At 48.3% G+C, this 15,741-nt stretch overlaps 1 protein-coding gene across 3 annotated transcripts in view; it reads left to right on the top strand.

Moving 5' to 3' along the window:
* Positions 1 to 15,741, top strand: part of grip1 (glutamate receptor interacting protein 1) — a 187,460-nt gene that overhangs the window by 138,170 nt on the left and 33,549 nt on the right. For all 3 annotated transcript variants that reach the window (XM_046296809.1, XM_046296808.1, XM_046296807.1), the window contains one exon: positions 13,363 to 13,432. In XM_046296809.1, the coding sequence (XP_046152765.1) occupies positions 13,363 to 13,432 (70 nt within the window). The remainder of the gene's footprint in view (positions 1 to 13,362; positions 13,433 to 15,741) is intronic.

Below are 15,741 nucleotides of genomic sequence, written 5' to 3'. Positions count from 1 at the left end.
TAGAGGGGAGGAGGATGTTATAGAGGGGAGGAGGATGTTATAGAGGGGAGGAGGATGTTGCCCACAATTACTTCTCCAGCCACCTTGTTATAGAGGGGCTCTGCTGGTATCAGACTGACATTACTTCACCTTGTTATAGAGGGGCTCTGCTGGTATCAGACTGACATTACTTCACCTTGTTATAGAGGGGCTCTGCTGGTATCAGACTGACATTACTTCACCTTGTTATAGAGGGGGCTCTGCTGGTATCAGACTGACATTACTTCTCCTTGTTATAGAGGGGCTCTGCTGGTATCAGACTGACATTACTTCTCCTTGTTATAGAGGGGCTCTGCTGGTATCAGACTGACATTACTTCTCCTTGTTATAGAGGGGCTCTGCTGGTATCAGACTGACATTACTTCTCCTTGTTATAGAGGGGCTCTGCTGGTATCAGACTGACATTACTTCTCCTTGTTATAGAGGGGCTCTGCTGGTATCAGACTGACATTACTTCACCTTGTTATAGAGGGGCTCTGCTGGTATCAGACTGACATTACTTCTCCTTGTTATAGAGGGGCTCTGCTGGTATCAGACTGACATTACTTCTCCTTGTTATAGAGGGGCTCTGCTGGTATCAGACTGACACACCATTTTTTTAAATTATTTACTTATTATTTTTTACAGTGAACCTTTAATTAACTAGGCAAGTCAGTTAACATTTATCTAACTAGGCAAGTCAGTTAACATTTATCTAACTAGGCAAGTCAGCTAACATTTATCTAACTAGGCAAGTCAGTTAAGAACAAATTCTTATTTAAAATGGCGGCCTGCCCCGGTCAAACCCGTACCACGCTGGGCGTACCCTCAGTCAGGCTGACGGTTTCTCCAGATGATATATACTGCTTACTTCCCCAATAGTTTCCCTGCAGCTTGTCCAGGTTCTCTCTAAGCCTCAATCTAAAACCTCCACTTGTTTCTAAAATCACAAGCTCTTTGAAAAGCAATAAAATCCCATTACCATTCCCCGGGGCTCTGCAAGGGATTTGACCCAAAAAAAAAAAGTTCTGTGATTTTATCAACGTGATTGTCCCTCTCGAAAGGAAACGTTTAGCAGGAGAATCAGAGAGATTTTACTGGGTGTCTGTGAGAGGTACTGAAGGCAGACGGAATCATAAAGACAGGATTTAAGAGGATCGACTGTTACTTTTGTAAAGAAGTCCGTCATGCTGCCATATCAAAGGAGGACTGTGTTTCTCCAGAAGAGAAGACATCTCATGCCGTGTCCTCTGTGTCTCTCCTCATCTCATGGCGTGTCCTCTGTGTCTCTCCTCATCTCATGACGTGTCCTCTGTGTCTCTCCTCATCTCATGGCGTGTCCTCTGTGTCTCTCCTCATCTCATGGCGTGTCCTCTGTGTCTCTCCTCATCTCATGGCGTGTCCTCTGTGTCTCTCCTCATCTCATGGCGTGTCCTCTGTGTCTCTCCTCATCTCATGGCGTGTCCTCTGTGTCTCTCCTCATCTCATCTCATGGCGTGTCCTCTGTGTCTCTCCTCATCTCATGGCGTGTCCTCTGTGTCTCTCCTCATCTCATGGCGTGTCCTCTGTGTCTCTCCTCATCTCATGGCGTGTCCTCTGTGTCTCTCCTCATCTCATGCCGTGTCCTCTGTGTCTCTCCTCATCTCATGGCGTGTCCTCTGTGTCTCTCCTCATCTCATGGCGTGTCCTCTGTGTCTCTCCTCATCTCATGGCGTGTCCTCTGTGTCTCTCCTCATCTCATGGCGTGTCCTCTGTGTCTCTCCTCATCTCATGGCGTGTCCTCTGTGTCTCTCCTCATCTCATGGCGTGTCCTCTGTGTCTCTCCTCATCTCATGGCGTGTCCTCTGTGTCTCTCCTCATCTCATGGCGTGTCCTCTGTGTCTCTCCTCATCTCATGGCGTGTCCTCTGTGTCTCTCCTCATCTCATGGCGTGTCCTCTGTGTCTCTCCTCATCTCATGGCGTGTCCTCTGTGTCTCTCCTCATCTCATGGCGTGTCCTCTGTGTCTCTCCTCATCTCATGGCGTGTCCTCTGTGTCTCTCCTCATCTCATGGCGTGTCTCTGTGTCACTCCCTCATCTCATGGCGTGTCAGCTTCTGTCTCTCCTCATCTCATGGCGTGTCTCTGTGTCCACATCTCATGGCGTGTGATCAGCTGTGTCTCTCCTCATCTCATGGCGTGTCCTCTGTGTCTCTGTAATCTCATGGCGTGGAGGGAGTGTCTCTCCTCATCTCATGAGCGTGTCCTCTGTGTCTCTCCTCATCTCATGGCGTGTCCTCTGTGTCTCTCCTCATCTCATGGCATGTCCTCTGTGTCTCTCCTCATCTCATGAGGTGTCCTCTGTGTCTCTCCTCATCTCATGGAGTGTCCTCTGTGTCTCTCCTCATCTCATGGCGTGTCCCTCTGTGTCTCTCCTCATCTCATGGCGTGTCCTCTGGTCTCTCCTCATCTCATGGCGTGTCCTCTGTGTCTCTCCTCATCTCATGGCGTGTCCTCTGTGTCTCTCCTCATCTCATGGCGTGTCCTCTGTGTCTCTCCTCATCTCTCTCCTCATCTGGAGTCCTCTGTGTCTCTCCTCATCTCATGGAGTGTCCTCTGTGTCTCTCCTCATCTCATGGCGTGTCCTCTGAGTCTCTCCTCATCTCATGGCGTGTCCTCTGTGTCTCTCCTCATCTCATGGCGTGTCCTCTGTGGAGGAGAGATCTCATGGCGTGTCCTCTGTGTCTCTCCTCATCTCATGGCGTGTCCTCTGTGTCTCTCCTCATCTCATGGCGTGAGAGATGGTCTCTCCTCATCTCATGACAAACTAACACTCCCTCTGTCCCCGGTGCAGGAGAGTCTCTGAATGGAGGAGAGACAGGCTGGCGTGAGATCAGCTGGCTGTCCAAGGCGTCTTCACCACTCTGTAAGAGGGAGAGATGGAGGGAGAGAGAGAGAGATGGAGGAGGGAGAGAGAGAGGAGGAGAGAGAGAGATGGAGGAGGGAGAGATAGAGGGAGAGGAGAGAGAGAGAGGGAGATGGAGAGAGATAGAGGGAGATGGAGGGAGAGATGAGAGATGGAGGAGAGGAGAGAGAGATGGAGATGGAGGGAGAGAGAGATGGAGATGGAGGAGAGAGAGAGATGGAGGAGAGAGAGCGAGATGGAGGAGAGAGAGAGAGAGGAGGAGAGAGAGAGAGAGAGAGATGGAGAGGAGGAGGGAGAGAGATGGAGGAGAGAGAGAGAGATGGAGGAGGGAGAGAGATGGAGGAGAGAGAGAGAGAGATGGAGATGGAGGGAGAGAGATGGAGGAGAGAGAGATGGAGATGGAGGAGAGAGAGAGGAGATGGAGGGAGAGATGGAGGAGAGAGATGGAGATGGAGGAGAGAGGAGAGATGGAGAGAGATGGAGAGATGGAGATGGAGGAGAGAGAGGAGGAGAGGAGATGGAGGGAGAGAGAGATGGAGATGGAGGGAGAGAGAGATGGAGGAGGGAGAGAGAGATGGAGATGGAGGAGAGAGAGAGATGGAGGAGGAGAGAGAGATGGAGGGAGAGAGAGATGGAGGAGAGAGAGAGATGGAGGAGAGAGAGAGAGATGGAGGAGGGAGAGAGAGAGAGAGAGATGGAGATGGAGGGAGAGAGAGATGGAGATGGAGGGAGAGAGAGATGGAGATGGAGGGAGAGAGAGATGGAGATGGAGGGAGAGAGATGGAGGGAGAGAGATGGAGGAGAGAGAGATGGAGATGGAGGGAGAGAGAGATGGAGATGGAGGGAGAGAGATGGAGGAGAGAGAGATGGAGATGGAGGGAGAGAGAGATGGAGATGGAGGGAGAGAGAGATGGAGATGGAGGGAGAGAGAGATGGAGGAGAGAGAGAGAGAGATGGAGGAGGGAGAGAGAGATGGAGATGGAGGGAGAGAGAGATGGAGGAGAGAGAGAGAGATGGAGGAGGGAGAGAGATGGAGGAGAGAGAGAGATGGAGGAGAGAGAGAGAGATGGAGGAGGGAGAGAGAGATGGAGGAGGGAGAGAGAGATGGAGATGGAGGGAGAGAGAGATGGAGATGGAGGGAGAGAGAGATGGAGGAGAGAGAGAGAGAGATGGAGGAGGGAGAGAGAGATGGAGATGGAGGGAGAGAGAGATGGAGATGGAGGGAGAGAGAGATGGAGATGGAGGGAAAGAGAGATGGAGGTGGGAGAGCGAGAGAGAGAGTGAGGGAGAGATAGAGAGATGAGAGAGAGGGAGAGATAGAGAGATGAGAGAGAGGGAGAGATGGGGGAGGGAGAGAGAGGGAGAGATGGGGGAGGGAGAGAGAGGGAGAGATGGGGGCGGGAGAGAGAGAGATGGAGGAGGAGAGAGAGAGAGAGAGATAAAAGGGAAATGGAGGAAGGAGACTGGGGATGCTCTGCTGAGTTATTGTCCGTGATACAGAGAGAACATGGAAACAGCATCCTGCGAACCGAACCGCGCTCTGAGGATCTACAAAGGCTCTCTGAAGGCTGCGAACCGAACCGCGCTCTGAGGATCTACAAAGGCTCTCTGAAGGCTGCGAACCGAACCGCGCTCTGAGGATCTACAAAGGCTCTCTGAAGGCTGCGAACCGAACCGCGCTCTGAGGATCTACAAAGGCTCTCTGAAGGCTGCGAACCGAACCGCGCTCTGAGGATCTACAAAGGCTCTCTGAAGGCTGCGAACCGAACCGCGCTCTGAGGATCTACAAAGGCTCTCTGAAGGCTGCGAACCGAACCGCGCTCTGAGGATCTACAAAGGCTCTCTGAAGGCTGCGAACCGAACCGCGCTCTGAGGATCTACAAAGGCTCTCTGAAGGCTGCGAACCGAACCGCGCTCTGAGGATCTACAAAGGCTCTCTGAAGGCTGCGAACCGAACCGCGCTCTGAGGATCTACAAAGGCTCTCTGAAGGCTGCGAACCGAACCGCGCTCTGAGGATCTACAAAGGCTCTCTGAAGGCTGCGAACCGAACCGCGCTCTGAGGATCTACAAAGGCTCTCTGAAGGCTGCGAACCGAACCGCGCTCTGAGGATCTACAAAGGCTCTCTGAAGGCTGCGAACCGAACCGCGCTCTGAGGATCTAAAAAGGCTCTCTGAAGGCTGCGAACCGAACCGCGCTCTGAGGATCTACAAAGGCTCTCTGAAGGCTCGACAACTCTCTCTGGGGTGTCAGCTTCTTTATGTGACATTTGTTTTGCTGGAACTCTGGGCGTGCGACCCAAATGACACCCTACTCCCAGTATAGGGGACCGGAGCCCAGAGGGTCAAAAGGAGTTAACTAAATGGGGGATAGGACACAGCCTGGAGCTTTCATGGCTTCTCAAAGAGTTGCACTGCTGTGTCTGTATCTCTGTGTAGCTGATAGTTGATCTATTAAAGGAGCCTGTAAAGGCGAGCTGGGCTCTGCAGCTCTCTACACATCTTGTCTTGTTGAACTCCTCTTCACTTGGACATTGGCCAGATTATAGTCTCTATATAGGGGCAGGGAGGTCAGAGGTCAGATATAAGGCTGTTTTTAAAGGCTTGTGTTTAGACGTTCTTTTAGAAATGCAGCACAGATTCAAAATTAACTTCATTTTTATTTTTATTTTGGAACATTCAGTTATGCTGCAGTTTAGGAATGTTTAAATGTTCACACAAACAATATTATGGACAATCTGAAAACATCTATCATGTCCAATTCCTATTTTGTGCCTGATTTGATGCCAGAAGTGGGATGGTGTAAACTCCCAGTGATGCCATTTGGCCTCAGTGTTTCTACGGTGTAGACATACCAGTGGTACACTGAAGACACCTGCTGGTCTGGAGGACTGGTGGCTGGTTCCTGGAGGGCTGGTGGCTGGTTGGTTCCTGTAGGACTGGAGGGCTGGTGGCTGGTTCCTGTAGGACTGGAGGGCTGGTGGCTGGTTCCAAGAGGACAGGAGGGCTGTTGGCTGGTTCCTGTAGGACTGGAGGGCTGGTGGCTGGTTCCTGTAGGACTGGAGGACTGGTGGCTGGTTCCTGGAGGGCTGGTGGCTGGTTGGTTCCTGTAGGACTGGAGGGCTGGTGGCTGGTTCCTGTAGGACTGGAGGGCTGGTGGCTGGTTCCTGTAGGACTGGAGGGCTGGTGGCTGGTTCCAAGAGGACAGGAGGGCTGGTGGCTGGTTCCTGTAGGACTGGAGGGCTGGTGGCTGGTTCCTGTAGGACTGGAGGGCTGGTGGCTGGTTCCTGTAGGACTGGAGGGCTGGTGGCTGGTTCCTGTAGGACTGGAGGGCTGGTGGCTGGTTCCAAGAGGACAGGAGGGCTGGTGGCTGGTTCCGTCAGGGCTGGAGGGCTGATGGCTGACTCCTGCAGGACTGCAGGGCTGATGGCTGATTCCTGGAGGGCTGGTGGCTGGTTCCTGGAGGAAATTGCCTCAGGGTACTGGTTCCTGGAGGACTGCAGGGCTGGTGGCTGGCTCCTTCAGGGCTGGAGGGCTGGTGGCTGATTGCTTCAGGACTGGAGGGCTGGTGGCTGATTGCTTCAGGACTGGAGGGCTGGTGGCTGGTTCCTGCAAGACAGGAGGGCTGGTGGCTGGTTCCTGTAGGACTGGTGGCTGGTGGCTGGCTCCTGCCAGACTGGAGGGCTGGTGGCTTGTTCCTGCCAGACTGGAGGGCTGGTGGCTGGTTCCTGTAGGACTGGAGGGCTGGTTGCTGTAGGACTGGAGGGCTGGTGGCTGGTTCCTGCCAGACTGGAGGGCTGGTGGCTGGTTCCTGTAGGACTGGAGGGCTGGTGGCTGGTTCCTGGAGGGCTGGTGGCTGGTTCCTGCCAGACTGGAGGGCTGGTGGCTGGTTCCTGTAGGGCTGGTGGCTGGTCCCTGCAGGGTTGGAGGGCAGGTGGCTGGCTCCTGGAGGGCTGGTGGCTGGTTCCTGCAGGGTTGGAGGGCTGGTAGCTGGCTCCTGGAAGACTGGAGGGCTGGTGGCTGCTTCCTGCCAGACTGGAGGGCTGGCGGCTGGTTCCTGCAGGGTTGGAGGGCTGGTGGCTGGCCCCTGTAGGGCTGGTGGCTGGTTCCTGTAGGACTGGAGGGCTGGTGGCTGGTTCCTGCCAGACTGGAGGGCTGGTGGCTGGTTCCTGTAGGACTGGAGGGCTGGTGGCTGGTTCCTGCCAGACTAGAGGACTGGTGGCTGGTTCCTGTAGGACTGGAGGGCTAGTGGCTGGTTCCTGCAGGGTTGGAGGGCTGGTGGCTGGTTCCTGTAGGACTGAAGGGCTAGTGGCTGGTTCCTGCAGGATTGGAGGGCTGGTGGCTGGTTCCTGCCAGACCAGAGGGCTGGTGGCTGGTTCCTGTAGGACTGGAGGGCTGGTGGTTGGTTCCTGCAGGGCTGGAGGGCTGGTGGCTGGTTCCTGGAGGGCTGGTGGCTGGCTCCTGTATGTCTGGAGGGCTGTTGGCTGGCTCCTTCAGGACTGTAGGGGAATAGGGTGCCATTTGGGATGCAGACCTACTAGTATTTGCTGAGATTTAATTGGCAGATAGACCAGTGGCTCAATGATGGCTAACAGTACCCTGAGGCAATTTCCTCTCTCTCTCTCTGTGTGTGTGTGTGTTTGTGTGTGTGTGTTGTTGTTGTTTTTTTCTCTCTGTTTGGTCCAACCACCACCAGAACCCATTGTTTCCTGTAGGCTTGAGGCTGAGGAAAGGGGTCTAATTTGGGATTCAGCAGAGTCAGCTAACCAACTCTCCACCGGGAGGAAATACATTTCTGCAATGCAGCCATAGAAATATAATTCATTCTACAGCCATAGAAATATAATTCATTCTACAGCCATAGAAATATAATTCATTCTACAGCCATAGAAATATAATTCATTCTACAGCCATAGAAATATAATTCATTCTACAGCCATAGAAATATAATTCATTCTACAGCCATAGAAATATAATTCATTCTACAGCCATAGAAATATAATTCATTCTACAGCCATAGAAATATAATTCATTCTACAGCCATAGAAATATAATTCATTCTACAGCCATAGAAATATAATTCATTCTGTAACCATATAAATATAATTCATTCTTCAGCCATAGAAATATAAATAATTCTGTAGCCATAGAAATATAATTAATTCTTCAGCCATAGAAATATAATTAATCCTGTAGCCATAGAAATATAATTAATCCTGTAGCCATAGAAATATAATTCATTCTACAGCCATAGAAATATAATTAATTCTGTAGCCATAGAAATATAATTAATCCTGTAGCCATAGAAATATAATTAATCCTGTAGCCATAGAAATATAATTCATTCTACAGCCATAGAAATATAATTCATTCTACAGCCATAGAAATATAATTAATTCTGTAGCCATAGAAATATAATTAATCCTGTAGCCATAGAAATATAATTAATCCTGTAGCCATAGAAATATAATTCATTCTACAGCCATAGAAATATAATTCATTCTACAGCCATAGAAATATAATTAATTCTGTAGCCATAGAAATATAATTCATCCTGTAGCCATAGAAATATAATTAATCCTGTAGCCATAGAAATATAATTCATTCTACAGCCATAGAAATATAATTCATTCTACAGCCATAGAAATATAATTCATTCTGTAGTCATAGAAATATAATTCATTCTACAGTCATAGAAATATAATTCATTCTACAGCCATAGAAATATAATTAATTCTGTAGCCATAGAAATATAATTAATCCTGTAGCCATAGAAATATAATTAATCCTGTAGCCATAGAAATATAATTCATTCTACAGCCATATAAATATAATTCATTCTACAGCCATAGAAATATAATTAATTCTGTAGCCATAGAAATATAATTCATCCTGTAGCCATAGAAATATAATTAATCCTGTAGCCATAGAAATATAATTAATTCTGTAGCCATAGAAATATAATTAATCCTGTAGCCATAGAAATATAATTAATCCTGTAGCCATAGAAATATAATTCATTCTTCAGCCATAGAAATATAATTCATTCTACAGCCATAGAAATATAATTCATTCTACAGCCATAGAAATATAATTCATTCTACAGCCATAGAAATATAATTAATCCTGTAGCCATAGAAATATAATTCATTCTACAGTCATAGAAATATAATTAATCCTGTAGCCATAGAAATATAATTCATTCTACAGTCTTGCCTGCAGGATTTTCCACCACTGTCGACATCACGGTTTCTCTTAGGAAACTATACACACAACAGCAGCAAAATGGCCGTAACTTTCTTGGTGTAGTGCCACTAGTTAATTTAGTGGATACCTCACATGATGTCTCTAGTGTTCTGTAGGTGGCCCCTCCCCTTCCCCTTTACCTCCCTGCTCGCTCATTGGACAAATAACCGTCTTACTCTAGTGTTCTGTAGGTGGCCCCTCCCCTTCCCCTTTACCTCCCTGCTCGCTCATTGGACAAATAACCGTCTTACTCTAGTGTTCTGTAGGTGGCCCCTCCCCTTCCCCTTTACCTCCCTGCTCGCTCATTGGACATGTAACCGTCTTACTCTAGTGTTCTGTAGGTGGCCCCTCCCCTTCCCCTTTAGCTCCCTGCTCGCTCTTACTCTAGTGTTCTGTAGGTGGCCCCTCCCCTTCCCCTTTACCTCCCTGCTCGCTCATTGGACAAGTAACCGTCTTACTCTAGTGTTCTGTAGGTGGCCCCTCCCCTTCCCCTTTACCTCCCTGCTCGCTCATTGGACAAGTAACCGTCTTACTCTAGTGTTCTGTAGGTGGCCCCTCCCCTTCCCCTTTACCTCCCTGCTCGCTCATTGGACAAATAACCGTCTTACTCTAGTGTTCTGTAGGTGGCCCCTCCCCTTCCCCTTTACCTCCCTGCTCGCTCATTGGACAAGTAACCGTCTTACTCTAGTGTTCTGTAGGTGGCCCCTCCCCTTCCCCTTTACCTCCCTGCTCGCTCATTGGACAAATAACCGTCTTACTCTAGTGTTCTGTAGGTGGCCCCTCCCCTTCCCCTTTACCTCCCTGCTCGCTCATTGGACAAGTAACCGTCTTACTCTAGTGTTCTGTAGGTGGCCCCTCCCCTTCCCCTTTACCTCCCTGCTCGCTCATTGGACAAGTAACCGTCTTACTCTAGTGTTCTGTAGGTGGCCCCTCCCCTTCCCCTTTACCTCCCTGCTCGCTCATTGGACAAGTAACCGTCTTACTCTAGTGTTCTGTAGGTGGCCCCTCCCCTTCCCCTTTACCTCCCTGCTCGCTCATTGGACAAGTAACCGTCTTACTCTAGTGTTCTGTAGGTGGCCCCTCCCCTTCCCCTTTACCTCCCTGCTCGCTCATTGGACAAGTAACCGTCTTACTCTAGTGTTCTGTAGGTGGCCCCTCCCCTTCCCTTTACCTCCCTGCTCGCTCATTGGACAAGTAACCGTCTTACTCTAGTGTTCTGTAGGTGGCCCCTCCCCTTCCCCTTTACCTCCCTGCTCGCTCATTGGACAAATAACCGTCTTACTCTAGTGTTCTGTAGGTGGCCCCTCCCCTTCCCCTTTACCTCCCTGCTCGCTCATTGGACAAATAACCGTCTTACTCTAGTGTTCTGTAGGTGGCCCCGCCCCTTCCCCTTTACCTCCCTGCTCGCTCATTGGACATGTAACCGTCTTACTCTAGTGTTCTGTAGGTGGCCCCTCCCTCTCACCTTTACCTCCCTGCTCGCTCATTGGACAAATAACCGTCTTACTCTAGTGTTCTGTAGGTGGCCCCTCCCTCTCACCTTTACCTCCCTGCTCGCTCATTGGACAAGTAACCGTCTTACTCTAGTGCCTCCAGTTAAAATCGTGGACTCCCTGCAGAATGCCTCTATCCCCTCCACTGTTAACCCAGTCAACAGCGCTGACGTCCACACATCACACCAAGCAGTCCCTGGATTCCACACATTAACATTCACAACACACCCGGGCCACAGAGATGTGTCTCTTTCAGAGTAGGCAGAAAAGACATCTCTCCTGTCTCTCCTCTGACTTATAGACAGACACAGGGAGCAGCTGCAGAATTACAATAGGACGGAGTTGGCAATTTGACAGGTCAGGTAAAGAGCTGCAGTAACGACAGGCAGCACTGTGGTTTTGTCGGCTGAGATGAGGAGGTAATGTGTGGTTGTTTACTGAAGTGGACTGAAACTGTTGAGCAGACTACAATATAGAGTGAAGTACAGGAGAGGGGAGGGGAGGGGAGGAGAGGGGAGGAGAAGGGAGGGGAGGGGAGGAGAAGGAGAGTAGGAGAGGGGAGGAGAAGGAGAGTAGGGGAGGAGAAGGAGAGTAGGGGAGGAGAAGGAGAGTAGGGGAGGAGAAGGAGAGTAGGGGTGGAGAGGGGAGGGGAGGAGAAGGGGAGTAGGGGTGGAGAGGGGAGGGGAGGGAAGGGGAGGAGAAGGGAGGGGAGGGGAAGGAAGGAGAAGGAAGAGAAGAGATGGAGGAGAGGGGAGGGAATATAATGGGGAGTGGAGTACATGGGAGGAGAGGAGGGGAGGGAAAGAGGAGAGGAGAAGGGAGGGGAAAGAGATGGGAGGGAGGGAAGGAAGGAGAGGAGTAGGGCTACAGGGAGTATTATGGGTTGGAGAAGAGGAGAGGGAAAGAGGAGAGGAGAGGGGAGGGGAAAGAGATGGGAGGGAGGGAAGGAAGGAGAGGAGTAAGGGCTACAGGGAGTATTATGGGTTGGAGAAGAGGGGAGGGAAAGAGGAGAGGAGAGGAGGGAAAGAGGAGAGGAGAGGGGAGGGGAAAGAGATGGGAGGGAGGGAAGGAAGGAGAGGAGTAGGGCTACAGGGAGTATTATGGGTTGGAGAGGAGGGAAGTTGTTTACTCAAACAGATACCCTTCCTCCCTTCCTGTAAGGCACTCAGCCCAACCATACTTTGTGCTGATACGCTTTTCATCAACTTTAAAGGCTGCATTTACACAGGCAGCCCAATTCTGAGATTTTTTTCCACTAATTGCTCTTTTGACCAATCACATCACATCTCTATTTCAGAGCTGATCTGAAAAAAAGATCAGAATTGGGCTGCCTGTGTAAATGCAACCAAAGAAATGAATGAGACGCCATTTTCACAAGTTGGTTTTGTTAATGATATAAGCCTGTGGTTTTGTTAATGATAAAAGCCTGTGGTTTTGTTAATGATAAAAGCCTGTGGTTTTGTTAATGGTAAAAGCCTGTGGTTTTGTTAATGATAAAAGCCTGTGGTTTTGTTAATGGTATAAGCCTGTGGTTTTGTTAATGATTTAAGCCTGTGGTTTTGTTAATGATAAAAGCCTGTGGTTTTGTTAATGGTATAAGCCTGTGGTTTTGTTAATGATAAAGGCCTGTGGTTTTGTTAATGGTATAAGCCTGTGGTTTTGTTAATGATTTAAGCCTGTGGTTTTGTTAATGATTTAAGCCTGTGGTTTTGTTAATGATAAAAGCCTGTGGTTTTGTTACTGATATAAGCCTGTGGTTTTGTTAATGATAAAAGCCTGTGGTTTTGTTATAATAATAATATATGCCATTTAGCAGACGCTTTTATCCAAAGCGACTTACAGTCATGTGTGCATACATTCTACGTATGGGTGGTCCCGGGGATCGAACCCACTACCCTGGCGTTACAAGCGCCATGCTCTACCAACTGAGCTACAGAAGGACTTTGTTAATGGTATAAGCCTGTGGTTTTGTTAATGATAAAGGCCTGTGGTTTTGTTAATGATAAAAGCCTGTGGTTTTGTTAATGGTAAAAGCCTGTGGTTTTGTTAATGATAAAAGCCTGTGGTTTTGTTAATGATTTAAGCCTGTGGTTTTGTTAATGGTAAAAGCCTGTGGTTTTGTTACTGATATAAGCCTGTGGTTTTGTTAATGATATAAGCCTGTGGTTTTGTTAATGATAAAAGCCTGTGGTTTTGTTAATGGTAAAAGCCTGTGGTTTTGTTACTGATATAAGCCTGTGGTTTTGTTAATGATATAAGCCTGTGGTTTTGTTAATGATAAAAGCCTGTGGTTTTGTTAATGATATAAGCCTGTGGTTTTGTTAATGGTAAAAGCCTGTGGTTTTGTTACTGATTTAAGCCTGTGGTTTTGTTAATGATAAAAGCCTGTGGTTTTGTTATTGATATAAGCCTGTGGTTTTGTTAATGGTAAAAGCCTGTGGTTTTGTTACTGATATAAGCCTGTGGTTTTGTTAATGATAAAAGCCTGTGGTTTTGTTATTGATATAAGCCTGTGGTTTTGTTAATGATAAAAGCCTGTGGTTTTGTTACTGATATAAGCTTGTGGTTTTGTTAATGGTAAAAGCCTGTGGTTTTGTTAATGGTAAAGGCCTGTGGTTTTGTTATTGATTTAAGCCTGTGGTTTTGTTGCTCTCTCTCTCTCTCTCTCTCTCATACCTCCATCCTTTCTTGCTCTGCTCCTAGCTCCATCCAGTAGGAAACCTGGGGACGCTCTCATCATCTCCGACATCAAGAAGGGCAGCGTGGCTCACAGGTAAATACATCAATCAACCTGCTCACAGGTAAATACATCAATCAACCAATCAACCTGCTCACAGGTAAATACATCAATCAACCTGCTCACAGGTAAATACATCAATCAACCTGCTCACAGGTAAATACATCAATCAACCTGCTCACAGGTAAATACATCAATCAACCTGCTCACAGGTAAATACATCAATCAACCTGCTCACAGGTAAATACATCAATCAACCTGCTCACAGGTAAATACATCAATCAACCTGCTCACAGGTAAATACATCAATCAACCTGCTCACAGGTAAATACATCAATCAACCAATCAACCTGCTCACAGGTAAATACACCAATCAACCAATCAACCTGCTCACAGGTAAATACATCAATCAACCAATCAAACTGCTCACAGGTAAATACATCAATCAACCAATCAAACAGCTCACAGGTAAATACATCAATCAACCAATCAAACTGCTCACAGGTAAATACATCAATCAACTAATCAAACTGCTCACAGGTAAATTATCTGAAAAATACAACATGTGACACAACTTTGTCTCAGTGGTGCTCTGCTCACCACTCTACTAAACTATGAATGTTGCTCACCACTCCACTCCACTAAACTATGAATGTTGCTCACCACTCCACTCCACTAAACTACACTATGAATGTTGCTCTGCACACCACTCCACTAAACTACATGATGAATGTTGCTCTGCACACCACTCCACTAAACTACACTATGAATGTTGCTCTCCACACCACTCCACTAAACTACATGATGAATGTTGCTCACCACTCCACTCCACTAAACTACACTATGAATGTTGCTCTGCACACCACTCCACTAAACTACATGATGAATGTTGCTCTGCACACCACTCCACTAAACTACACTATGAATGTTGCTCTGCACACCACTCCACTAAACTATGAATGTTGCTCTGCACACCACTCCAATAAACTACACTATGAATGTTGCTCTGCACACCACTCCACTAAACTACACTATGAATGTTGCTCTCCACACCACTCCACTAAACTATGAATGTTGCTCTCCACACCACTCCACTAAACTACACTATGAATGTTGCTCTGCACACCACTCCACTAAACTACACTATGAATGTTGCTCTGCACACCACTCCACTAAACTACACTATGAATGTTGCTCTGCACACCACTCCACTAAACTACACTATGAATGTTGCTCTGCACACCACTCCACTAAACTACACTATGAATGTTGCTCTGCACACCACTCCACTAAACTACACTATGAATGTTGCTCTCACACCACTCCACTAAACTACACTATGAATGTTGCTCTGCACACCACTCCACTAAACTACACTATGAATGTTGCTCTGCACACCACTCCACTAAACTACACTATGAATGTTGCTCTGCACACCACTCCACTAAACTACACTATGAATGTTGCTCTGAACACCACTCCACTAAACTACACTATGAATGTTGCTCTCCACACCACTCCACTAAACTACACTATGAATGTTGCTCTGCACACCACTCCACTAAACTACACTATGAATGTTGCTCTGCACACCACTCCACTAAACTACACTATGAATGTTGCTCTGCACACCACTCCACTAAACTACACTATGAATGTTGCTCTGCACACCACTCCACTAAACTACACTATGAATGTTGCTCTGAACACCACTCCACTAAACTACACTATGCATGTTGCTCTGCACACCACTCCACTAAACAACACTATGGCAGAGTCACATATAAATGTATGTATTTCTGCAGTATAGTATATTGTGTTTGATGCAGTGGATATTAATCAGTGGTTTATGACCGGGCTCTGTGGTCACTCAGCTCTGGGCTGGAAGGGGGATGGGACCCTACATGAGCTCATCTGCATACCTCCAATTCTCTAGATCAATGCAGATAATGTATTGTTCAGTAGCCAGGCTCTGTGTTCCGATGTTCAGTAGCCAGGCTCTGTGTTCCGATGTTCAGTGGCCAGACTCCGTGTTCCGATGTTCAGTGGCCAGGCTCCCTGCTCCGTGTTCCGATGTTCAGTGGCCAGGGGCCAGGCTCCCTGCTCCGAGTTCCGATATTCAGTGGCCAGGCTCCGTGTTCCGATGGTCAGGGGCCAGGCTCCGTGTTCCGATGGTCCGTGTCCAGGCTCCGAGTTCCGATATTCAGTGGCCAGGCTCCGTGTTCCGATGGTCAGGGGCCAGGCTCCGTGTTCCGATGGTCAGGGGCCAGGCTCCGTGTTCCGATGGTCAGGGGCCAGGCTCCGTGTTCCGATGTTCAGTGACCAGGCTCCGTGTTCCGATGTTC

Source organism: Oncorhynchus gorbuscha, linkage group LG14, assembly GCF_021184085.1.
Source record: "Oncorhynchus gorbuscha isolate QuinsamMale2020 ecotype Even-year linkage group LG14, OgorEven_v1.0, whole genome shotgun sequence".
In the NCBI taxonomy this organism is placed as follows: Eukaryota; Metazoa; Chordata; class Actinopteri; order Salmoniformes; family Salmonidae; genus Oncorhynchus; species Oncorhynchus gorbuscha.
This window is presented reverse-complemented; position numbering and strand designations above follow the sequence as displayed.